At 44.2% G+C, this 25,493-nt stretch overlaps 1 protein-coding gene across 1 annotated transcript in view; it reads right to left on the reverse strand.

Moving 5' to 3' along the window:
• The window catches only part of SND1 (staphylococcal nuclease and tudor domain containing 1), a 410,101-nt gene that overhangs the window by 374,791 nt on the left and 9,817 nt on the right, over positions 1-25,493 (reverse strand). The window contains exons 2-3 of the mRNA XM_020914889.2: positions 5,532-5,681; positions 17-137 (exon numbers count right to left, since the gene is read on the reverse strand). Coding sequence (XP_020770548.2) covers positions 17-137; positions 5,532-5,681 — 271 coding nt within the window. The remainder of the gene's footprint in view (positions 1-16; positions 138-5,531; positions 5,682-25,493) is intronic.

A 25,493-nucleotide genomic window follows, 5' to 3' on the forward strand; every position in this document is an offset into this window, starting at 1 on the left:
CCCCCTTGCTACTCACCTTTTCCAAGGTAGATCATGCCATACTCTCGCCCCTGCGGAGTCTTGTTTTCTATCGTGAAGCATACTTCTTTCCCAATCAGCTTCTTCCGAAGGAACTCTCGAGCAGGAAACGCCCAGGGCTGAAAGACAGAACCATCACGATCAGGAGCCAGGCTGTTTTCACACTGCACAATCAACACCCAAGCAACTTCACCCCTTTAACAACTCGGCAACACACTAGGCCCTGAGGAGAAGGTAAAAATGAAACGCACAGCCCAACTCACACACTTAGAGGGCTCCTGAAAAATGAAGGTCTAATTGTTGGTGCAACTTGCACCAGCCCGAAAAACAGGCACCATGGTATCCCAGGCACCAGCACTGGGACTTTCCCCACCTCCATCACTGTCTATTCAGAACTACAGTTTACTTCTTACTTGGTAACAGGCCCTGGTAAGGGATCAGCCTGACAACAGTGATTCTTTCCTATCACCCGTTGAAGACCCTGACACAGGGCTGAGCCACACGTCCACAGTGGGTACAAACAGAGCCCCCATGTGATTTTAAGATGCTGTGCAAAAGGATGGTTTTGCCTCATCACTTTGGGGATGGTACAGACAAAGGGAGATGTCTCTTCTGAAGAAGCCCTGTTGCAGTCAGGGGTGACTAGCACCTGAATTTACAGTCCGGACCTGGCTCGGTGCCCTAAGTTTCCTTAGGACAGAAATGAGGAAGGAGAGGGTAAGAGTTCAAGGAGGACATGATCTGCAGAAGTTCACGGGCAGAAACAGTTAACATATAAAAGGGCAGGGTGGTATACAATATGCACGCGCTACTACTTCCTGGAGCCCCAGAACATGGGCTCTGCATAGTAAAGGCAAAACAGTCCATCACTGACTGGAAAAGGAAGCATCTGCCTACCTTTTCAGTCCATGAAGATTATTCCACGGGGTGAGCCAAGAAGCTTTTCTAGAAGAAAAACATCCATGACTTCCCAGAAACCAGAAGCCAATTTAAAGGTGGCAGTCCACCAACCTGCTGGGCCTGTGTTCACAAAACCAGTACTGTCAGCCAACACCAACTGTGGACAGTTCTGGGAAGAACTAATCCTGAGTAAGTGCTCTTCAAGACACAAAAACAAGCCTACTCACTCATTTAACACACTCTTCTCAAAGCACCAATAAGCAAAAGAGCCAACCACTCAAAGGCAATACGGAGTTCACCATATTTTTATCTCCTGTTTCCACCCTTTGTCCCACACCATAATAATGGAAGCAGATACCTGTAACCAAAGAGAGTCTCATGACTGATAATGAGCCTAAATACCAGCCACATCACAAAAACAAGTACTAAACCAATTAACAGAGCCTTGTACATTTTTATCACCTTAGTGATTCACTTACTCTAAAAACATCCTCGGCCATAGATCGAATGTCCAGGCTTCAGTTTTTGTGGGGTTTTTTTTTAGGCTTCAGTTTTGAGTACTACACTAATACCCCAAGTTCAGTAACATACTGCTTCCCCAAATGAAAAGCTCTGACAAAACAAAGTGCCCCTAAAGGAAGCCAAGACTTCGGTAAAAATTCATTCATCAAGGGTCAATTCACAAAGAAATAGCTAACCCCTGTGGGGAAACCTCCAATTTCTACCAACTAGGCAGAATTACTAAAAGCTTTTAAGGCTTGCAGAAGGAGCACCCCTCTCTCGGACTTGTTTTACAGCTGGTCAGTCACTGGGCAGTAAGAGAAAGCCACACCGGAGGTCCTGAGAAGGACATATAACTTATCCTGGAAGGAAAATGATCTAGCTTCTTTAATCTTCCAGGCTTTGCAAGTTGTATCCCATCCAGGGTTGGGCAAATTCAATAACTGGACAAGGTACAGGCCAGGAAGAGAGGCAATTGGGATATTCAGGGAAGCAGCTGGCTACATCACTGCTCCCAATGCAACAGAGCACTCCAGGAGACAGTCCTGTCCACACAGAGGACAGTCAGCAGAAGGCTACCCCATGGAGAAGGCTATCACAACAGCACCTCCCTGAACCACCCTACGTACAAGGAAGCTGACTCAAAGCATTCATCCACCACCTCTCAGGTGGCTCAGTGGTAAAGAATCCACCTGCCAGTGCCGGAGACGCAGGTTCGATCCCTGGCTCAGGAAGATTCCCCTGGAGTAGGAAACAGCAACCCACTCCAGTATTCCTGCCTGGAGAATCCCATGGACAGAGGAGCCTAACAGGCTACAGTCCATGGGGTCACAAAGAGTTGGACATGACTGAGCATGCACACATTCATCCACACAGTCCACAATGGCCCCATAAGAAGAACCACTGTGATCTAGTTGAGTGATGTCCCAGAGCTCCATGTACAAAGCAATGACTGTTAAGTGGCTGGTTCTCAAAACTGCCTCTTCCCTTCAGAATGCCCAATAAGAGGTGATCTAGCAGTTTGCTCTCCCAGACCCACCACAAGGTTCTGGTGTCTACCGTGATGAATAGAACTTTAATTCCCATTTTCTTCTTTGCACCAGGTAGACTCCTAAACTACTGAAACAACACTAAATCCCACAACAACGTAAGACCTCAAAGCTTAGCTAGTCCACCATCCCACTGTACCACCTGTGTATGTAATTAATCCCTCTCTGGCCCAGCCACCTCACCATCCCAACTTTCAAAGGCTCCACTGAACGCACAACCACTGTGACATTCATTTCTGTATTTCACATGAAACCAATGCACAGCTTCACACATAATGAAAGCTCAATAAATCTGTGGGAAATAAATATATAATTCCCACAGTGGCTGTAAATGCAGTATCCAGGCTGCCTAGAGTAGCTAGGCAACGCCAGGGATTAGCCTGGAACTGGGCAGTGATGGCTGGGGACACATAGCAGAGCTGCTTTTATTGCCACAGCACTTAGGAGAGAGCTAAGTTTCTTTGAAAGCAGATATGAAAGAAGGCAGAGAATAATCAAGTGCATGATATTTGGGACAGTCATACAAAGGGAAGCAAATGGGCAAAAACGTTCTTGACTCTGTCTGAATGTTAAAAAAAACTAGACCTGCTCCAAAACAATGGAAAGCCCAAGAGAAAGCCTTGCCACGTTCCACAATCTACTGATCCCCAAAAGGAGATGCTCAGATTCTTTCTCCTTGTTATTCACTGAAATGCTTCCTCAATGGACACCTGCTTCATGTCAGGCACTGACTAGGCAGAAAAACACGGATATGAGAGACGGTCCTTCCCCTCGAGGAGTTGATGATCTAGTAAAGAGACACAGGAGCACTGAACAGGATGATAGCACCAAAAGGGGATAATGAAAGATGTCAGGAGGGGCTTCTCAGGGGGCTAGATCTTAACAGACAATAGGTGATCACCAGGGCACAAGATGGAGAAGGAACTCCCGATTGGAGGGGGCAGCCTGAGCCACGCCACAAGCCAGCAGGACTTGGGTGGCCTGTTAGGAGACCTGAATACTTCTTTGGGGTAGGGACTTCACATCCCAGAGTGGGTTCAGTGAGAGAAGACTAGAAGCCCAATTACAGAAGGGATTGTACCCCAGGCTGAGGAATTTACATTTGTCCAAGCAGGGATGAGGAATCGCTGAAATACCTGGGAGTAACACTGAGTCAGGGAAAAAATGATATTATGTTTCAAAAAGATCTAACAGTATCAGTGAAAGGATTAGAGGACAGGAAAATGAAGGCAGATAGACTGTTCTCTCAATATTCCAAGCACACGCTGAGAGCTGAGCAAAGAACAATGGCAGTTGTAATGAAGCTTCAAGAACGGCAAAGAAAGATTTTTAAGAAGGCAGAATCTCTAGTCCTCGATAAAAGCTGGGGGTGTTTTCATAATTGGGTTACTGGTTGGCATCACTCCTTAGTTGAGGCAGAGAAACTTCAAGGGCATGGTAGGAGGAAATCATATCACAGCAAGGCAGGGAGAGACTAGACCATTAGACAGAGAAATAGTAACTATGGCTGACAAAGGGTGAACTTTGCAGGTTTCTAACACTTCATGTCACAGGGACCTCTCAAAAGAGTTGCTAGGAGAAACTGAGTTGGTCTGGAAGAGACAAAAAACCCACTAACTTGGCTATAGAAAAAGAAGAAACTAATGAGAGTGGGGGTCAGATTACATGGTGTTCCTACAGCTGGGATAGTTCTGGTAAAATTTCATTGTACCGTTGCACAGGCTACAGCTAAGAGATTTTAGAACCAGCTCCAACTGGCCTCGATCCTCACCCACAAAACAGGAAATGAAAACCCAACCCTTCTTTCCTAGAGGCGACCCTGCTTCTTCCTTCTGGGGAAATAAGCTTGATTGGCTTTAGCCAACCAGGCTCAACACTTCTGTGCAAAGCAGGCAAGCTGTTACACAACACAAAACTGAAAGGAAAGAACTATTCAAAACATTGGTCAAGAAAAGCACTTAGCAGCCAAAATCTGAAAAGTGCTGAGAGAGATGTACTCTTCAGTACTTGGGCTAACCGTATGAGAAGTATTTGTAGTTGCAGAAATTAAACAGCACCAGTGATGACCACATACCTCCCAGTGGCTCAGCCATAAAGAATCTGCCTGCAATGCAGGAGGCCCAGGTTTGATCCCTGGATCAGGAGGATCCCTTGGAGGAGGAAATGGCAACTCCCTCCAGTATTATTGTCTAGGAGATCCTATGGACAAAGGAGCCTGGTGGGATATGGTCCATAGGGTCACAGAGTCAGACACGACTGAGTGACTGAGCACATATAGATGACCACAGCTAACATCTGTTAAGTAGCTTATAGGCCCGTGTGAAGTACTCTCCACTGTCTTGTTTAATCCTCACTGAACAACCCTGAGACATACAGTACGGTTATCTCCAATACTTGTGCTTACTGAGAGAAGACCAATGGAAAATAACTGATCTTCTATTTAGTCATTATCCCAAGAATCTAACTGTTGATGACAGAATTGGGGATGATTTTTCTCTATTTCCTGAACAATGTTTCACTATCTTAAGTCCAACAAAATGCTTTTTATTACAGATGAAAAAACTACATGTTTTTCCTTAAATGCCTGCTTATATGGATGGTAAATGTCTCTGGAGACTCAAGACTATAGTAACACCTGTAATGTCCAGGGAGATGAACTAGATTTTTTGCTGTGCATCCCTCTGAATTTTGAAGGTAAAGGATTTAAACATAAATAAAGGAGCTGGGTCATAACCAATACCAACCTCAAAGAGCTGAGACTACCCAGGAAATATTCTAACCTGTTCTAAGAGAAAGAGGGTAAATCTGAAAAGGCTGATAAACTTGGAAAGGCTCTAAACTTATGGGAAAAGAGAAGGGGGGTTATATGAGGAAAAGAGAAGGGGTGTTACTGGGATTAAAGGCAGTGAATGCACAAACTGAGGCATGCCACTGTGGGTCTATCACTGGTCCTGTGACATAAAAATACTCAAATATACGGAAAAGAAAGTACACCAAATGTGCAGTCAGGGAGGAGACTGGACTATCACCAGGGTCCACAGGTTCGTGAGGAAAAGCACCTACCTCGTCCGGGGTGTCTTTTGCATCGGGTTGTGTGGCAGCTGCCCTGCGGGCAAGGTTTCCAGCGCGAATGTTGCTAAGGTTGATCTGCCTCTCAGGAGGAGGCCCCCCACGAGGCTGTCCGCGGACAATGATGGCGCACCCTGAGAGCACCTAGGTCGGGGTAGAAACAGAAAAATTTAGCCATTGAAAGGTAACATCGCCATAACAGATATGGTCCACTACTGTATCCCCAACATCTAGAACAGTACACGGCACTCAAATGACTGAATGAACAAGATTACTTTCAATTTTTTAAGAGAAATACCTACATAAAACCTTGGGCTCGATTCTAAAGGGACTGACCCAGAAATACAAATGAGAATTAAACAAGATGGTAGAAAAGTCAGAAAAGATTGGAGGGTGAGGAGGCATGTGAGTCATGGAGAGAGCCTTTGTAATTTCATCCCAGCAAGACCACCACCCGTGTTCTTTTCAATGATAAAGAAGCTATTGTCTCCATCCACACAAGCTGTTCTACCATGGGAAAAGCAAACAGAAGAAAGCCAGAGAAAAGTGGATGTTGAAGGAAGAAGCCTTGACATGCCACCCACACCAGCAGGAAGGACCCGAGGTGCCCAGTGCTAACGTGCAAGTAGTGCGGGCCAGAGTCCAGGACTCAATACTTCCTCTGCAGACAGTGCTCAGAGTCAAGGCTAAAAGAAAAACACAGAGTCAGGGCTAAAAGAGAAACACAGTGCTCAGAGTCAAGGCTAAAGGAGAGCCTCTAGAAAATTCATGACCTCCATGATGAAAACAGGGCAATCCAAGAAGGACCTTCGGGCTCCTAAGCCCAATAGTTCCTTCCCTCTCTCTGAAGAAGGATGTCTAGCATACCACCCACTTGCAACTATGCAAAGAGCTCTAAAGATCACTTCAAATATTTGCAGGGCAGAAGGAGAAAGGGTTTCACGTGGCAGAAGAGAAGAAAAGGCATACAGCAAAAATGATAAACATCACCCAAGCTATTCAAATTCTTTACACAATTTCATCACCAGGGAAGCTTGAGCAGCGCCTTTGCTTGAGCTGAAAGGCTTAATCCCATGTTTCAAAACAAATAGCTGCTGAACAAATAGCTCTCCAAGGCTGGAGAGCCCTGCCAGTGTAGAACTTCATGGCAGACTAGACCACAGAGTTTTCTGTAAAGGAAACAGTTCTTGGAAAAGAAGCTGACTCAGAGGGAAAAAAGAAAGAATAGGAAGGGAAGCCACTTCAATAGTCATTTGCTTAGCTGACTTGTCTCCCTCGCCTCTCCAAACTCACACTCTAAATTGTGGGCAAGTAATACAAATAAAGAACATTAGACATATGTGCATTTGGTTGGCCAAAAAGTTCCTTTGAGTTTGTCCATAAGGTTTTATGGAAATACCTGAACAAACATTTTGGCCAACCCATTACATCTTAAAGAATAAGAAACAACAACTAAGTAACCATCACCCAAGCTAAGAACTAGAACACTGAGGACTTCCCTGGTGGTCCAGTGGTGAAGAATCCACCCTCCAATGCAGGAAACGTGGGTTTGATCTCTGACTTAAGATCCTACATGCTATGGGGCAGCTAAGCTCAAGTGCCACAACTAGTGAAGACCCCCCTGGCTGCAAGGGGGACCCACTGCAGCTAAATTTATAAAAGAAGAACTAGAACACTGGCAGGACCTCGGATGCCATGTGCCTCTTAACTCGCGGTCCCTTTTGCTGACCACCACCTCTATTCTAACTACCCTGATAACCTCTCCCTTGCTTTTCTATAGTGTTACCATTTGTGTATGTTTCCATGCAATATGGTGCTTCCTCATCTCCTATTTCTAATCTCTATATACACTGAGTTGACAGCATGTATACCCATCACTGACTTGCTTCTTTTGCCCTTTCTTGGTAAAACCCATTCACGCCAAAACACTATTCACTTTTGTGGCTGTACAGTATTCCACTGTATGAATCTATCCTACTTTCTTATAGAAACTGTCAGAAAAATACAGACATTCTAATTTAAAAAAAAAGATAGTAACATCTCATTATCCCCAATAACTTAAGCACATAGACCTTGGTCTGCACCACGGTCTACACCTCCCTGGCTACACCAAGACACACATAATAAAAGACTGCCTTCCTTATCTAGTTATAAGTCATTTTTCCATTTTTATCCTCTGTGATCAAGTGTTACCAGCAATCAAAACCTTACAGCCTCCAACGAAACAGCCTTTCTTGAGAACCCATGCCCTGGGCATCATCCCAGGGATCTGACACTCTAAAAAGACAAGCCCTCAAACAAAGTAAAGCCAAAGAACAGATATACACAGCACAGGATGGCTGATGTTCCTAAAATGAGAAGGGCCAAAGAAAGAAAAGAACTTGGAAGTGACTCATTTACAGTCAATTCTTCACCAAGTGGCAGATGAACAGCACATTGTTGAATGCCTGCCTTGAAATCATCCACGTACAGTCTCCAACAGCACTGAGCAGCACACAGCGTACAAAGCAGAGCCCCTGTCTCAAAGGCCAACTCCTCGATTCTTGTCAAGTTTTCACGAAAACTCATAAAGCTCCCCCAGAAGACCTAGTACGTCTTGGAAAGCCCAGCTAGATGCTCGCTGTGGCTGAGCAATGAGAACTGACCCCAGCTAAGAAACAATCTTTATTTCTCAAGCCTGACAAAGCCTGCTGAAAAGCTTAAGAACACAATGGCTGATAGGTACCCTCTTATTCTCCTTAAATACCAGCAAGGTGTTGCCTCTAACGCCCTCAATCTAGTAAACGAGACTCTTGGGGGACAATGGGTCTATAACTATTATCCCAGCCCCATAAAGAGCTTTAGTAAATAATTTATATGAAGGAATTTTGAAAAATCTCCTTTGTACACTCCCCCCTTTCACCTTGAAAGCTATTCTGAAGACTGCTTCAGAGTCTCCTTGCTTTCTTTGCACCAAATAGGCCATTCAGGCAACAGTCCACATTTGAATTAATCTTAGAGAGAGTTGACTTTATAGGCTGTGCAACACCTACTGGGTTGGCCAAAAAGTTCGTCAGGTTTTTCTATAAGCTCTTATGGGAAATTCCAAATGAACTTTTTGGCCGACCCAATACTACTGAAGGTGCAAACATAAGCAACAACCAGCAAGTCAACCTTCCAAGGACAGATATTCCCTGTGGCGGGCACTGCCATTCCTGCTCCCCCAGGAGGAGAGGACTAACATGCCTACATCTTTCCTCTGAAACTCTCTCCCTGTCATTCATCTGGCCACAGCCTTAGTGAAGAGATAGGAAAAGACTGTCTACAGACCATCATGGAAGGAAGAGACCTGTCTGCATCGAAAGAATTCGTTTCCTTCCTATTATTTATGCAAACTGAAATAGGTCAAAACACAGTCCATCTCCGTTTTTTTGCCCTCTCCATTTCATCATCTTACAAGTACTCTTCAATTCCCTCCACCTGTCTCACTTGTCAAAAGTCTTTATTCAAGTTCTTTCTCAATAAAAATACTTAATGGTCTTCTCTTGCCTAAGTTTACCTAAGGAATAAAGCCAAGGGAAATGTCTTTTGGGGGGAAAATATTTTAAATGTCTTTAAGTGAAATATGAAAAAGACCAACGATCTATGTATCAAACTTAACATGAATCTCATATGGCATGAAAACAAGTCATTTTTCTTCTATAAGTCACTAGATCTGACATCTAAGTTGATTACTTACAATTTTACCCATTGATTAATCCATTTATTCATTCAACACAAATATACTGAGTGCCTTCTATATGCCAGGCATTGTTCTAGGCAAGTAAAACGCCTCGAGTGAACTAAAACAGACAAAAATGTCTGCTCCTGGAGAGCAGACATTCTAGTGGGGGGAGTCAGATAAACAGTAAACAAGTAAAATACTGTTTGTTATTCAGAATTTTAATTTCAGAAGAATACCGTTAAGATTGAGAGGAAACTGTCAGGGGTAATTGTTCTGCCAAAGCTGTACTGATTCATGTTGCAAACTTTCATGGATGTGGTAATTATCCTTAATTGCTAATTTATAGGGCATAAAAAGCAATTCATATGGTAACTGCTTTATCCAATTATATTAATAAAATGACATATTTTAGAGAAACGATCTGATCTTAGCCCTACCTGATACACCAGGAGGTTTGTGAAAACAGCTGTCACAACGAGTCAGTTTGATTGAGGTCATGAATTAGACAGTTCTAAGCTCTGCCAATAAAGGTTACAGAGAAACGTGGTGTGATTCAGAGGACCTGGCTTCAGGTCACAAGTCCGAGGCTGACAAAGACTGAAACCAGTCAGCTGAGAAGGAAAATGGGGACTCAAACGGATCAAACCCACTAAGAGCTTACTAGGAGAGTTACCTAACAGTGACATGCTGTGCTCAGCAACAGCAACCCCACCTTAAATCATCACCAGATACTGATAAACGACTTGGTTTAACACTTAAACCCCCACAAACACCAGAAGACAGAAAATCTCTTACACAAAAACCTAGCTACACTACACTTAGGGCAAAAAAAGTGATGGTACAGAAAACCACATGCTGTTCTTAGTTGCTCAGTCGTGCCTGACTCTTTGTGACCCCATGGATGCACTCTCCACTCTCCATGGGGCTTCTCCAGGCAAGAATACTGGAGTGGGTTGCCATGCCCTCTCTTTCAGGGGATCTGCCCAACCCAGGGATCGAACCCAGGTCTTCTGCACCGCAAGCAGATTCTTTACCAGCTGAGCTACCAGGGAAGCCCCGTAGAAAACCATAAATATGTCAATAGAACCAGAATTTTTTTTTTTCTCACAGCACCAAGAGCAAAAATCTTCCCTTAAAAATCATATCTTACTAGGTGAGAGTATCTTGTTAGCTTTGCAAGGAGGACTAGCTGAACAGGTTTATCTGCCTGTTTAGAAATAACAAGAATATCTCAGTCATATCTGCCAAACTGAAGATGCAGTATAAATAAGGATAGGACTTCCCTGGTGGTCCAGTGGTTAAGAATCCGCCTTGCAATGCAGGGGACACAGGTTTAATACCCTGGTCCAGGGAGATCCCCACACATCACGGAGTAACTAAGCCCGAGCACCACAACTACTGGGCCCATGCGCCCTAGAGCCTGTGAACTGCAACAAGAAAAGCCTCCTCAAAGAGAAGCCCGCCCTCCGCCTACACGCAGCCATGAGGACCCAGCACAGCAAAAAATAAAGAAAGAAATCTTAAAAAAACAACAAATAAAAAAACGAGTAAGGACAGTCACCTGGCGAATACCAAAATGTTACAAAAAGGAAGCCCAAAATAAACTCAAAAATGTATGGTCAACTCATTTTCAAAACAAGTGCGCAGATAACTGGGAAAGAACCTGTCAACAAAAATCGTACCAGTAAAATTGGACTGCTGCTGTTGTTGTTTAGTCCAACTCTTTTGTGACTCTAAGGACTATAGCCCACTAGGCTCCTCTGTCCATGGGATTTCCCAGGCAAGAATACTAGAGTGGGCTGCCATGCCCTCCTCCAGGGGATCTTTCCAACCAAGGGATAGAACCCAAGTCTCCTGCATTGCAGGTGGATTTTTTACCACTGAGCCAACAGAGAAGCCCTGAGGAAACTGGATATCCAAATGCAAAAGAATGAAGCTGGATCTCCACCTCACACCAAATACAAAAGTTAACTCAAAGGATCAAAGACCTAAATATAATATGAAGCTCTTAGAAGAAAACATTGTGATGGTGGATAATGCAATGGATTGGGCAATGACACCATCTTAGAAAGCACAAACAACCAAAACCATGCTTCACTGGATACTATCAAGAAAGCGAAAAGACCATATTCACAAAACATATCTGATAAGGGTCTAGTATCTGGAATAAGGAAATACCGTAATTCAACAACTGAAAATGGGCAAGAATTTGAACAGATTCTATCCAAAAAAAGATACACAAACGGCCAGTGAGCATATGAAAAGATACTCAACATTATTAGCCATTAAGGGAATCGTAAATCAAAACCACAATGATGTATCATCACTTCACAGTGACTAGGGTAGCTATATAATCAATAAGAAAGACAAAAGCAAGTGGTGACAAGAATGTGGAAAAATCAGAACCCTGATACACTGCTGGTGCAGCAGTCACTTTGGAAAACACTCTGGCAGTCCCTTAAAAGTCAAACAAAGAATTATCCTATGACCCAGTAATGCCACTGCTAGGTACATGCCCGAGAAAAATAAAACAAACATCCACACAGTATCTTGTACACAACTGTCCAGGGCAACATTATTCATAAGAACCAAAAGGAGCAGAAACAATCCAAATGTCCATCAAGTAAAGAATGAATAAGCAAAATGTGGTATATCCAAGAAATAGGACATTATTCAGAAATAAAAAAGAAATAAGGTACTGATTGATGCCAAAGCATGGATAAATCTTGAAAACATGCTAAGTGAAAGAAGTCGAGACAAAAAAGCCACATATTGAATAATTCTATTCATATGAAATGTCCAGAATAGGCAAATCCATAGAGGTGGAAAGTAGATGAATGGTTCTCAAGGGCTGGAAGAAGAGAAAGGGAGTGACTGCTAGTGAGTCCAGCGTTTCTTTTCCTTTTGAGTACCAATGAAAACTGTTCTAGAATTAGACAGTTGTAAATCATTTTAGGGTATGTATTTATTTGGGCTTCCCTGGTAGCTCAGCTGGTAAAGAATCTGTCTGCAATGCAGGAGACCCCTGTTCAATTCCTGGGTCGGGAAGATCCCCTGTAGAAGGGATAGGCTGCCCACTCCAATATTCTTGGGCTTCCCTTGTGGCTCAGCTGGTAAAGAATCCGCCTGCAATGTGGGAGACCTGGGTTCAATCCCTGGGTTGGGAAGATCTCCTGGAGAAGGGAACATTTACCCACTCCAGTGTTCTGGCCTGGAGAATTCCATGGACTGTATAGTCCATGGGGGTCACAAAGAGTCAAGAGACAACTGGGTGACTTTCACTTTCATATTTATTTCAATTAAAAATACTGCTAAGGTCCAATATGGATGTACATTAATATGACATAAAATGTCTATTTCACCAAATGGGTATTTCCATATCTTGCAGGAAAATTAGACCCTTAACTGAGCAACACCAACAGGCAGCTGACTCAGACCCAGAAGTCAGGCATGGTGACTCACAACAGAATGAAGGGATACTGTAAACTTTCAAATCCTTGAGAAATAACAAGGTAGAAGTCACAGGAAAGAAGCCAAGCTTTAGTAAAATCTACAAAGCCTGAAAAAGGAGAAAGATGACCAAAAACAATACAAGTTTTTTCTTCGAGACAAGTAGAATGAACTCCTTCCCTCTGTGGCACAGAAAGAAGAACCAAGAAGGTCACTGAACTAAACAATCCATAATGCCAGCTGGAGGCTTGCCAAGGCCACCACCCAGAGGCTGCTTAGAGGACAAAGGAGCAGGCCAGTGACTCTTCTCCAGACAAGGTGCTCTCTCCACCTAAAAACGCCTTCAGGGGATGAGGAAGAATTGTTGTGTACGTTAATGAAACAAAAAACATCTAAAGAAATGGAATTAAGGCACGTGTAGAACTTAAAAAAACTAACTTGGAGAAAAATCTCAGAAAGCCTATCAGGAAAAAGCTTCCTGGCAACCAGAGCAGTTGCCTCTCTTTCTTGAAAATTAAAAAGTCATTTGGACAAGAAGCAAGCAACCCAGAAGACTGTAAGTCCTGTGACCTGGGAGGTCTTTCCCAGCATACATGCCAACATGGCCAGCTTCTGCTTTCTTTTTTCTGGCAAGAGCCAGAGGCAAACCTAAGTGAGAGGGGCCCGGCACAATGCCCTGGAAGCCCGTGGCCTTGCGGCAGCCCGTTTCACATACACTGGGTGCACAGACTCACTCAGGAGAGATGATCTCAAACGGCTGCTCCAGGGCTGGCTATACCAAGACCTGGACCTCAGTTTGGAAAGAAACGAGTTCAAATCTCAAAGGGGACTCTAACAAGAGAGCAGCTAAGTGAGAGCATCTCAACAAGGTCCTTTTATTGTACAGACGAAAAATCTGCATGTGAGACAGGTAAAGGTGATTTTTGCTTAAAATGAAATTGATGGCAGGGCAAGGACTAGATCTGAAGTGTCACATGTAGAAACAAGCATTTGAGGAGCTGCTACTATCTGTTAAAGCGGTAGGTGAGATGACCTACTGATTAAATCTTTTCCTTGGTTAAAAATCTCCATTTCCGTGCGGCAGCCGAGCAGGTGTCAGAGGCTGTCACTAAGCCAGCAAAGCGTCCATGAGCTGGCTGCCCCACACCAAACCAGCGCTTATTAAACACTGCCATACGCAGGGAAAGCAGGCTTACAGTCCCAGTTTTACAAAACACCCAAAAAGAGACACAAAGGAAGCAAACTTCAGACTGAGAAAGAGCAGGATCGGCAAACTACAGCCCACCGGCCAATTCCGCCCTACCGCCTGTTCCTGCGCAACCCACGAGCTAAAAATGGTGTTTACATTTTTAAGTGGCTAAAAGAAAAAAGAAGAAGAATCAAAAAGATATTATGTAACACATGAAAAGAGTATAAAATTCAAATTTCACCATCCATAAATAGTTTTATTGGAACATGGCCACGTTCATTCATTTATGTAATTGTCTATCTGCTTGCTTTCACACTGAAACGCCAAAGCTGAGTAGTTGCTACAGAGTCCGTATGGCCTGCCTGCAAAGGCTAAAGTATTTACTACCTGGCCCTTCACAGAGTCAGTCTGCCAGCCTCTGATATAAAACATTATGACAGGGAGTGAGATGAAAACTAGTTTTATGGTAGTCTAAACGGTATGTGCACAGCAAAAATAAATTCTGGACGACCACTTCAAGTTACACAAACTGCTCATCTTTATAATCAGAGAAAGGGCAGTGGTAAGCGACAAAATAATTTAGTTTCAGTATCAAATCCACATCCGTGGTGATTTTTGAAAGTTCTTTGGCTCTATTAGCCTCAATTTCCTCATTAATAACTATATCAGAACATCCATGAGAGGTGTCATGAAACCTAAACAAGGGAATAAAGCCCTTGGCACAGAAGTTGGCAAAAAGACCCAATAAATAATAGCCAATATTATTGTGATAAAAAATGGTTCAGACGTTTCCTGGTGGTCTAGTGGTTAGAATTCAGTAGTTTCACTGCTGCAGCTCAGGTTCAATTCCTGCGGGGGGAACTGAGATCCTGCAAGCTGCTTGGCATGGATGGAATTTTTTTAAAAAAGAAAGAAATGAAACGGCTCAAAGTGTGGTCTGAAGTAAAGATTGGAAAAAATAAATGTACCATAGGAAAAAAACATTTCCTCCTGGGATTTAAAAGTAAACACCAAATTCATGGAAATTCTCCCACCACTGAATTCAACCAGAAAGAATTAGGGAAATGACCCATGATCTTACTCCCCTCCTTTATCACCTAAGATTTCCACTCTCTAGGAAAGTTATTTCTGAACCTCTGTCCTCAGAGATTATCATAAATAAATATCATATCTTATGTCTATCATTATTGTTGTTTAGTCACTAAGTCGTGTCCAACTCTGAGACCCCATGAACTGTATGTAGCCCGCCAGGCTCCTCTGTCCATGGGACTTCCCAGGCAAGGATATTGGAATGGGCTGCCATTTCCTTCTCCAAGGGGATCTTCTTGACCCAGGGATCTGACCTGTGTCTCCTGCATTGGCAGATGGTTTTTTTTTTTTTTAACACTGAGCCACCAGTGAGCTTCAAACATGACCAGCTGTCTTGACAATCACAGCCTCAGATGAGCATGACTGTGAAATCAGGCAGTCCTAAGTGAAACACTGTGATATTCCCTCATCTGCATGTGAGGACAATACTACCACCACCTTCTCTGCAGGTTGTGGTTATTGAGATGCCTCACAGTAGCTGACACCTAGCAGATACTCAAGAAATAAGGACACAATAATCTCTCTTCCCTTCCTTCTCTACTGTCCACCCCTCTCCACCCTTACAATGCTCTGCAGGGCAGGCACTCATTTTACAGATGAAAAAACTGTGGTACATCAGGACTAGAACACAACTTCTCCCAGTGTACTTTCTAATAAACCGCAAATACTAAACATTTGCTGTGAGAATTATGCATCAAAAAAGTGGTAACACATACAAAACACCATGCCTGTAACTTGCACAAAGAAAGCCGCACCAGGAAGGAACTGGCTCAGGTTCCTAGAAGCCAGAAACCCCACGATGATCCTCTAGAGAGCCAAGTCCTCACCACCCACGCTGAGCTCCACTGTGCTCGAGGAACCAGAGTCACTCAGAAATCAGAACTCAGCAGGAACTATGTGGCAGGCAGAGGCAAAGTGTCATTCCCGAAAAACCCATTCCAGCTGTCAAGTTTTTCAGAGTAACCATCATGTGTGAAAATTATCAAAGGAAGAACCAAAAATTAACTGACTCCAAGCTCCAATACTCTGGCTACCTGATGCAAAGAACAGACTGACTGGAAAAGACCTTGATGCTGGAAAAGATTAAGGGCGGGAGGAGAAGGGGGCAACAGAGGATGAGACAGTTGGATGACACATGGACTCAGTGGACATGAGTCTGAGAAACTCTGGGAGATGGTGAGCTCCCTGGTGGCTCAGGGAGTGAAGAATCCGCCTGCAAAGTGGGAGACCTGGGTTCAATCCCGGGCTGGGAAGATCCCCTGGAGGAGGGCATGGGATTCTCTTGCCTGGAGAATCCCCATGGACAGAGGAGCCTTGCGGGAAACAGTCCATGGGTTCGGAGAGAGGCAAACACGACTGAGCAACTCAGCTTTATGCACAGGAGATGGGGAAGGACAGGGAAGCCTGGCATGCTGCAGCCCACGGGGTCACAAAGAGCTGGACACGACTGAGCGACTGAACAAGAAGGAGAAGAACACAGAAGTGATCATCTGCACATCACAGGACTTTGACCCCTCAACCGAACGCTTAGGGTCAAGTACACACATCCCCTGGAGAAAGAAATGGCAACCCACTCCAGTATTCTCTCCTGGAAAATCCCATCAACAGAGGAGTCTGGCAGGCTAGAGTCCACGGGGTCACAAAAAGTCGGACACGCCTGAGTGACTAAAACACCAAACACTCATACTGTTAAAGCTAAAGGAAAATTACTGCAGTCATCAGGGCTTCTGCGTGGTGATCTTGCTGTTTAAAATGGCTCACGGGCAGCACAGGCCTGAAGTTTCCCTAGGCACAAAGAAAGCTGCTGTGATGTGTCCTACAGAGAAAATATTCGACAATTTTCATTCAGGTACAAGTCATAGTGCTGTTGCTCCCATGTTCAATGTTAACGAATCAACACTACATATTAAGTAAGAGGACTTTAAACAGAAGCATACAATAAAAGTGAAAGTGAAAGTCGCGTCCAACTTTTTGCAACCGCATGGACTCTACAGTCCATGGAATTCTCCAGGCCGGAATACTGGAGTGGGTAGCCTTTCCCTTCTCCAGGGGATCTTCCTAACTCAGGGATCAAACCCTGGTCTCCTGCATTGCAGGCAAATTCTTTACCAGCTAAGCCACAAGGGAAGCACCAAGAATACTGGAGTGGGTAGCCTATCCTTTCTCCAGGGGATCTTCCTGACCCAAGAATCAAACCAGGGTCTCCTGCATTGCAGGCGGATTCTTTACCAACTGAGCTATCAGAGAAGCCCAACACAAGATCATGTATCTACCACTTGATGAAAATGCAGTGACCAGAGGCTCTCAGGAACGAACTCAGTATTTCCCACAGAAGCAATGGTTCGAAATTCACAAACTTAGTGCTTATGACTTGATGGAGCATGCATGTGTGCGTGCATCCTGTTGTGTCTGACTCTTTGGGACCCCATGGACTGTAGCCCGGCAGGGTCCTCTGTCCACAGGATTCTCCAGGCAAGAATACTAGAGTGGGTGGTCATGCCCTCCTCAAGGGGATCTTCCCAAGCCAGGGATTGAACCCCCTCCGGCGGCTCCTGCATTGCAGGTGGATTCTTTACCACTGAGCCACCGCGGAAATCCCTTATAGAACATGATGACTATTTTATAAATACAAAGAAGAGATTATGGCAACCAGGGACTCTGGGTGAAAGGGTCACAAGAGTCACCTGCACTATTCTCACAACTTTCCTGAACGTTTGAGATTATTTTAAACTAAAAGTTCAACACCTTTTTCAAAAGTGGAAAACATACTACTGGCCGCTTTAGAGTCTCAATTACAAAACAAATCCCAAGAACTAGATCCCCTTGGTGGTTCTGAAAACCTCTCTTGCTCCCCTCCCTCTGCACACACAACTGAGAGAATGAAAGTCAAACTGAAATCGAGCAGGACTCTGCACAGCCTTCACAAAAGCAGTCTCCTAGGCCTCCTGGAGTTCCAAACAGCAGGCACCAGCAGTTGCTCATTAGGGAAGTGAGGGGGTGCAGAAACGAAAAAAAGTTAAGTAGGAAAAGTAACGCAACAGTTCAGTGATAAAACAGAATTCTAGTTCCTCCTCAAGGGATAATACACAGAAACATCTGACACACATCTTTGAGTTGTTTTGCAGAAGCTAAGATCCTCACCCGGGTCGAGTATGGTGACAACAGGCTGTGTAGACTGTCACCAGAGGGTCAATGGTTAAGACTCACATCACCCTGTTACCTCACCACCAATCAATCAGAAGTCATACACCATGAAGCCCTCACCCCAAATGAGGGAGGGATAAACTGGAAGACTGGGATTGACAGATACGCACTACTATACATAAAATAGATCACTACTAAGGACCTACTGTATAGCACAGGGAACTCCACTCAATACTCTGTAATAGCCTATATGGAAAAAGAATCTAAAAAAGAGTGGGTACATGTGTATCCATCACTGTAAATGATTCACTTCACTCTACATCTGAAGCCAACACAATGTTGTAAACCAACTACACTCCAATTAAAAAAAAAAATTCATTTCCTGGCAGCCATCAAAGAATTCAGGTGTTTTGATCACAAGCAATCTTGCTTGGCACCCAACATACAAACACTGTACTTCACCACAACCCAGTGTCAGTAAACTGGCTTTGCTGTGTGGTAAAGCGGATCCAAGTTCAGTTCAGTGACAAAATCATTATTGTCATATAATGGCAATAATGAAGGACCATATCCTCCCATGATCCATTCATCATCACTTCATGTTCCTCTCCCCAATGAAATAAAATGCTAGACATGTTCCAATCACAGAATTCCAACCTCTGAGCACACAGTTCAAAAAGGCTATGGACCCCAAAAAGGATCTTGAATTTTAGGGAGATGCCCTAAAACTTCCAGTGCGAGTTTATCTAGTGGGGATTTGAAAAACCTGCATGTGTGACCTAATTAGGTTTTACATTCAGAAAAGCTGAAAACCCCTTAACGTCTCAAAAGTTTTGAGATACAACGTGTGAACATTCTCTCAGAGGCAAGAGCACCATACATATTTTTGGTTTGTTGTTGTTCAGTCGCTAAGTGGTATCATCCAACCATCTCATCCTCTGTTGCCCCCTTCTCCTCCTGCCCTCAATCTTTCCAGCATCGGGTTCTTTTCCAATGAGCTGGCTATTCGCATCAGGTGGCCAAAGTATTTTTGGTTTAAAATCTTGTAATCTTGATGGTATTCCCTTTCCCCAGGGAGTTGGCCTTCTTTATTATCAAAAAAGAATCTGATTGTCAAAAACGATGCCTGGGTCCTTCTCTCTAGTCTAGAAACAAAGGGAAAGATGCTTTGGGAAATACCAAGAGAAATGTGTTAATTTGCAAGACACCAGATCCTGAGTTTAGATTTTATTTTCTCTTGTCCTTACCAAATCCTAATTTCCTCCTTCTGCCTGCCACACCTCTGGCCTTCTCTACAATGCAGGCTGTCAGGATCAAGATGCCAAGGGAGTAGAGGAGTATTTTTAGCCAGCACAGGGCTAGGGCACGAACAATAAGATTCTACAGCTAAACAACTATGCTTTGAGTACACTGAAAAGTTATATCACTACAGCCAACATGGCTACAGATCGGGTGGAGCGGGGGGCTTGGGGAGGGGAGGGTGCTGACCCAGCTGAACCCCACCAACTTTCAACTGTAACAATGAAAGGGGAGAAGGAAGATGCACAGAAAGTTCCTGAAGGCACTCACAGACCAGCAATCACTTAAGAGCTTGTTGATACTGCAGGCTCAGACCCTACGTGAACCTCCTGATTCAGAATCTGTTTTAACAAGATCCTTGGGTGATGGATTCGTACAGGTTAATCCACCACCACCCCTTTATTCTCCACTCTGCCTGGGGAATCTGCCTGGCTCAGACAGGTCCTCCAGCAAATTCGGCTCAAACTTCTTATTCAGAGAGGCCTTCCCCAGACAGGTCAGCTCGATGCTGCATATGCTCTGAGCCTCTGTCTTTCTCTCCCATAGAATTCACCACCACATTAAACAGCATAATGAGTTGTTCAGTAGCAGTTTCCACCCCTCCATGCAAGCTCGCTCTGGGCAAGGACTCCATCTATCTTGTTCACCATGGTAGCCCCGGGGCCCAGCACAAGAACAGAGACAAAGTAAGCATTCAGGACGTGTTCTTTCCCTGAGTAAATGAATGGTCCCAGTATGTATCAAGCACAAGTATCAAGTGCTAGGCTTTGGAGAGAAGGGACAAAACCACTCAGAGCCCAGTCGGTGCCCTTAAGCAGCTCGCAGCTCAGTGGGTTTCTGCCGAAGCTGACGGGAGCCAGGCTCTTGAGAGCATGCACCGCACTCGAGGCGTTGTTCCTGTTTCTCTGCCAAGTGACAACAGGTAGACCGAAAGTTCTCTCAGGCCTTTCAGGGAACCACCCCCATTCCAGGCCCTGGAAGACCTACAGGCAGGCAGGTCCTCGCCTAACCCTCCCTCCCAAGATTCTCCCCTCCCAGAGTTCAAAACTTACTCCACCCTCTCTGCCCGCCCGCAGGCAATTCCAGCAGTCTTCAGCGGTATTTCATTCTCCCCTAAGAAATTCGTGTTTCCTCTGGGATAATTTTCTTCAACCCACTTTCTTCATCAGCCCTCTTATTATGAGATGTCAAATTTCCCTTGTTATTACCTTTCAGAATGTTTTACCTAACTCATTTCCAACCACTCGATTATTTCCTGTGAGCCATCAGGTCTACTGTCAACAGAAACCACTCAAATCTATATCCCAGACCACACTGAGAAATCTCCCAATTAACTATTCAACATTCAATTGTCCTCCCACTTTCCTCGGCCTTTTCCTACCTGTTGCAAAGAGATACTCCAAACAAATGCTGTCATCTCTTCTAGGACTATCTTCTCCATGGTTCTTTTATTTACTCTTGTTTAACAGACAAAGATCTCTTGATAGACTTACATCCCAAAGCCAATATCCAAATACCATGGTAACAAAAACATATCTAAGTGCCTAAACTGATGGCAGTGACAGTAACGCGTTTTCACCTCATCTACAGAGAAGAAGCTCACAGAGAAACATTAGTGGAGGCAAAGAACACACTGACAGGGTAGCAAGTGCTCAGTGAAGAAGACAAAAAAAATCAAGGCAGCTCCCGGCCCTCTCCAAGGGGCTCAGAATCCACTCCACCTCCCCAGCCAGAGCCCCCTTTAGAACACGATGCAGCCACTGAAACCAGCAAATTCTCGATTCTATGACTTTGATGTAAAGATCTGTTCTAAGCACTGTTTGTGCACCAAGTACTAGAGATATTCATGTGCCTGTCCTGAATGGGGCTAAAAATTCCAAGGGTATGTCTTCTGAATATTTTCCACATCGCAGTTTGTAACACCGTTTACCAAACAACAACAGGCTGGAACCCTAGTTTAAAGATTTGGTTTGTGGACTATGAGAAATATTAAAGCACTTTAAAAAGTCACCAATTGCTTTCTTTTATATGCTTCAATACACACTTCTGGGGTAACTGGCCTTAGCCTACTCATGGGTTTCAAATCACCAATGCCTTTTGTGGTTCAGATACACTTTGCATACCCGCCCACTCTGCGTTGCAGAATTGCTATGAAAACGTGACAGGAAGGTTGAAAGTCTTATTTCTTTTGAATCAATGTGCTGGCACTGCTGGTATGGGAGGCAACTCCCCAAAGACAAGTCTTCTGTGAAGGAAGCCCACGAAAAAGTGTTCTGATGACAAAGACCTTTCCTCCCACCCACAGAGACGAAGTGAGGTGAGCCGGTTGTCAGGTCAGAGGGTGCACTCCAGGCACTACTCAGTTACCGGGCTCGGTGTGTTCCGCCCTCCCCACCCTTTTGCTCTGTTTGCTCCTCCTCAATTCCAGTGCTCAGAAGGAGAGAAATGTAGCCACGATTCCTCACTCAGAAAGGAGGAGAGGGGCTTCCTTGGAAGTCCAGAGGCAAACACTCTGAGCTCCCAATGCAGGGGGCACAAATTCAGTCCCTAGCCAGGGAACTATATCCCACATGCCACAAGATGATTCTACATGCTGCAACAAAGATCAAAGACCCAAGGGCAGCAACTAAGACCTGACACAGCCAAATGAATGAATGAATGAAGAAATAAATGGGAGAGGGCACAGCTACTGCTTTCCCAGTCTCAGTAGCCATAGCTGATGTCATCTCTTCTTTCTCTTCACAGCACTGCCATCAATGAGCAATGAGTACAGTATACAAACTAGCAAACCACAATCCCAAGATCAAAAACGAGGCAGGAGACCTGCACCAGATACAGCCAAGTGAATGAACATCAGACTTCTTGCAACATCCAAGAGAAATAAAGATTACTGCCTTTACTGTTCCTTGGGTTTAGCTTCCATAAAGCCATGTGCATTTTTTTTCTTACAACTGACAACAACAGGGATGCTAGGTCATCGAGCATAACACCCAATCCTGTTCAGAATGAACCGTTTCATAAGAAGAGCTAACACATTTATTTTGGCTTACGTGCAGGGCTGGCTGTTACCAGCCTGACTTCAAGTCAGGCAACTTCTCTACTACTCATGAAAGGTGTTAATTTTCCCATTTTATTGTCCAAACTTCTCTGGAAACTTTTCCTATTTGAAATGTTGATAGTCAATTTGAGATGTCAAAGAAGTGGATGTCACAAATCTACCATAAATTTTTCAGGTCCTTTATTGCTAAATTAATGTTCCATCCTAGAATTCTCCTTACCATTAAAATCCTTCTGAGTGTGTGATGAAGTCCCTTATCACCTAACACAGCTGGAGATCACACGACAAGGGGTCCTTCCTTCCCCCACTATATGCTGGGGCACCAGCCCACCCCATCCTCCACCATAATGCACAGATTTGCACACCTCTTCAAGAAGTGAAACAGAAGGCCATTTGGCCATGATCTGGAATTTGCTTACAATTACTGCCCAGGAGGAGAGACTGTCCCTCCATTTTCATTAAAAATACCAACAACAGAGACGTCCCTGGCCATTCAGTGGTTAAGATTCTGTGCTTCCAAAGCAGAGAGCATGAGTTTGATCCCTGGTCAGCAAACTAAGATGCCGCATGCTACACAGCAAGGCCCAAAAAAAAAAATGCAGTAATATTCTACTTACCCTATACTATCACTAAAACCCAACTCTATGATTCCTTTCACCCTTTTTTGGGGAAGAGAGGGGCAGGCACACTGTTTCCAATGTATTACCAAATAAATGAACGTCTTTGACACATAAAGCACAAAAAGTTTATGAGCAAGTTGATGGACAGCTCAGACTCCTGGGGCATCTTTACTATGTTTAGTCCTGTGCTATCAATTCCTTTCAAAAACCCGATTTTCCCTGTTACTCAGATAATCTGAGTCGCAAGTTTACTGTTCTCTCTACGCTGATTTTCCAGTTCTCCTGTTGATAATCAAAGAAGCACATTTTCTTACAATATGAGAGTAAGGGAGGTACGCTCATTAAGAGCACCAATCTGGGGACGACAAAGAATTCAATGGAAGCAGCCCAGCCAGCAGCCCTGCACAGACCGGCTGTGTGACTTGCTGGCAGGGAGATGACTAACACGCGGGCAGGAGGGCTGAACCGGGAGCCAGGCCTGAACCCCACGGAGAGCCTGCGGGAGGTCTCGGGAGAGTCCAAAGCTCTCATAAGAGGAGTTTAATAAGATAACTCGGCTTTTAAGTAACAGAGGCAGCCTCCTGGCTTCTGGGCGTCGAAAGGGCTCACCCGCCAGGAGTAATAACACAAGCAATTACTGCACCTAGAATAATAGAGCTCAGCGGGATCCCAGGACCCAGGTCTCCCTTCTCATTCACCTACACACAAGGGAAAGGAATGGAAGGAAGAAATGCCGCTCTTTCCATGAAGAGCTGGGACAGTCCTATTAGGTAAGCAGATAAATTACACTTGGCAAAGTAAGTCCCTGTTTTGGGTGGTTGCCAAAAATAAAAATGCCCCTGGTATTAAAGGCTGTATATAAGGCAATGCCCTCTCCTGGGACAGAATTCCTAGTTTAAAAGTTTGTAGCATTGCATTCTAGAGACTGGAAACAGACTTAAACATCTCACTTCCCATTCCTTTCTCTACCACAAACTTCCAACAGGTCTTTAGGCACATTGCCTTCAACTGGTACCTCGACTGCAGGTTGCTAGCAAGTTACACTGGTTTCCCATTTTCAATGGTGAAACCATTTCCTTTTAAAATAATATGACGATTTTTAAAGACAACTGATTGTCCCAAAGATTTTCATACTAAATAAAAGTAGAGGCGGTGTTCGGATATGCTAAAAACACGAGAAGGGCACATGCACACCTGAAACCCAGGAAACTGGAAGTAAACCCTTTCCGGGGTTGAAATCAGCTGGCCCTGGCTCAGCCTCTCTGAACAACTCTAAAAAACGGCCGGGTTTCTCGGAGCAGGATGTGGTCAGATTCACCACCACTACCACCCCCACCTTCTGATCCAAGTAGAAAAAAAGAAAGAAGAGGAAGAGCTACGTATTAATACCAGTCTGCAGGGGAAAAAAAGTCATGCCTCTCACAGGACCTTGCCTCTGACCTCCTCCTGTCACCCGTCGTCGGACACTGGCACACTTCTTAGCGAGGGAGCTTTCTAGAACCCAGAGAGAGTAGACACGGCTAGAGCCCTCAGAGCCGACTCTCCTGTAAGTTCAAGACCTCAGAACCCCTGGGGGGCCTTGAAGCAATTAAACAATGGTGATTTAGTAATCCCCAGGAGCTGAACCCTGCCCTCCACTGGAGAAGACAGTGGCTTTCAAGGGTACTGACCGGGGAAGTAGACTACCAATTGTGAAACCATTAATTAGTGTAAGGAGGTTGCTGGGCTTCCCTGGTGGCTCAGATGGTAAAGAATCTGCCAGCAATGCAGGAGACTTGGGTGAGATTCCTGGGAAGATCCCCTGGAGAAAGGAATGGCTACCCATTCCAGTATTCTTGCATTATGCCCTCCATCGAATCTAAGATGATCCTTGTAGGACATAAAAAGGTAAAGTCTAAATAAAGACCCCCTGCAGCCACCAAAAACACAAAGTGTACTTCCAGGAATCTGTCTTAGGGAAATGCTAACACAAGAACACAAAGATGTATCAAAGAACGCTGACATATCAACAGAGAAAAAAATGGGTAAGTAAATACACCCAAACTACAGAACACTCCTCAAACACTAAAGAATGAGACAGACGTATAATCATGACACTGAAAAGTAGTTTTGACAATTAATTTTAAAAAGGAAGTTACAGAACTCATTATAACCTCATTTCTGTTTCTTTAAAAAAAAATGGGGGGTGTATAAATCTGCATGAAAAAAAGTGGGAAGTACATTTACTTATAGGGATGAGAATGAATGGCAGAAAATTCATAAGGAGGATAGGGAGGAAGATTTTTGCATTCAACTGTACATAGTTCTGTACTCTTTGAAGTCTTAAGAGCAAGCATTGAGTCCAAATTTCAAACATCGACAATTGTGAAATGACTAACCCTGGATGGCACTCACCTGAGCATTT

The sequence above is a fragment of the Odocoileus virginianus genome, chromosome 1 (genome assembly GCF_023699985.2).
Source record: "Odocoileus virginianus isolate 20LAN1187 ecotype Illinois chromosome 1, Ovbor_1.2, whole genome shotgun sequence".
Taxonomy (NCBI): domain Eukaryota; kingdom Metazoa; phylum Chordata; class Mammalia; order Artiodactyla; family Cervidae; genus Odocoileus; species Odocoileus virginianus.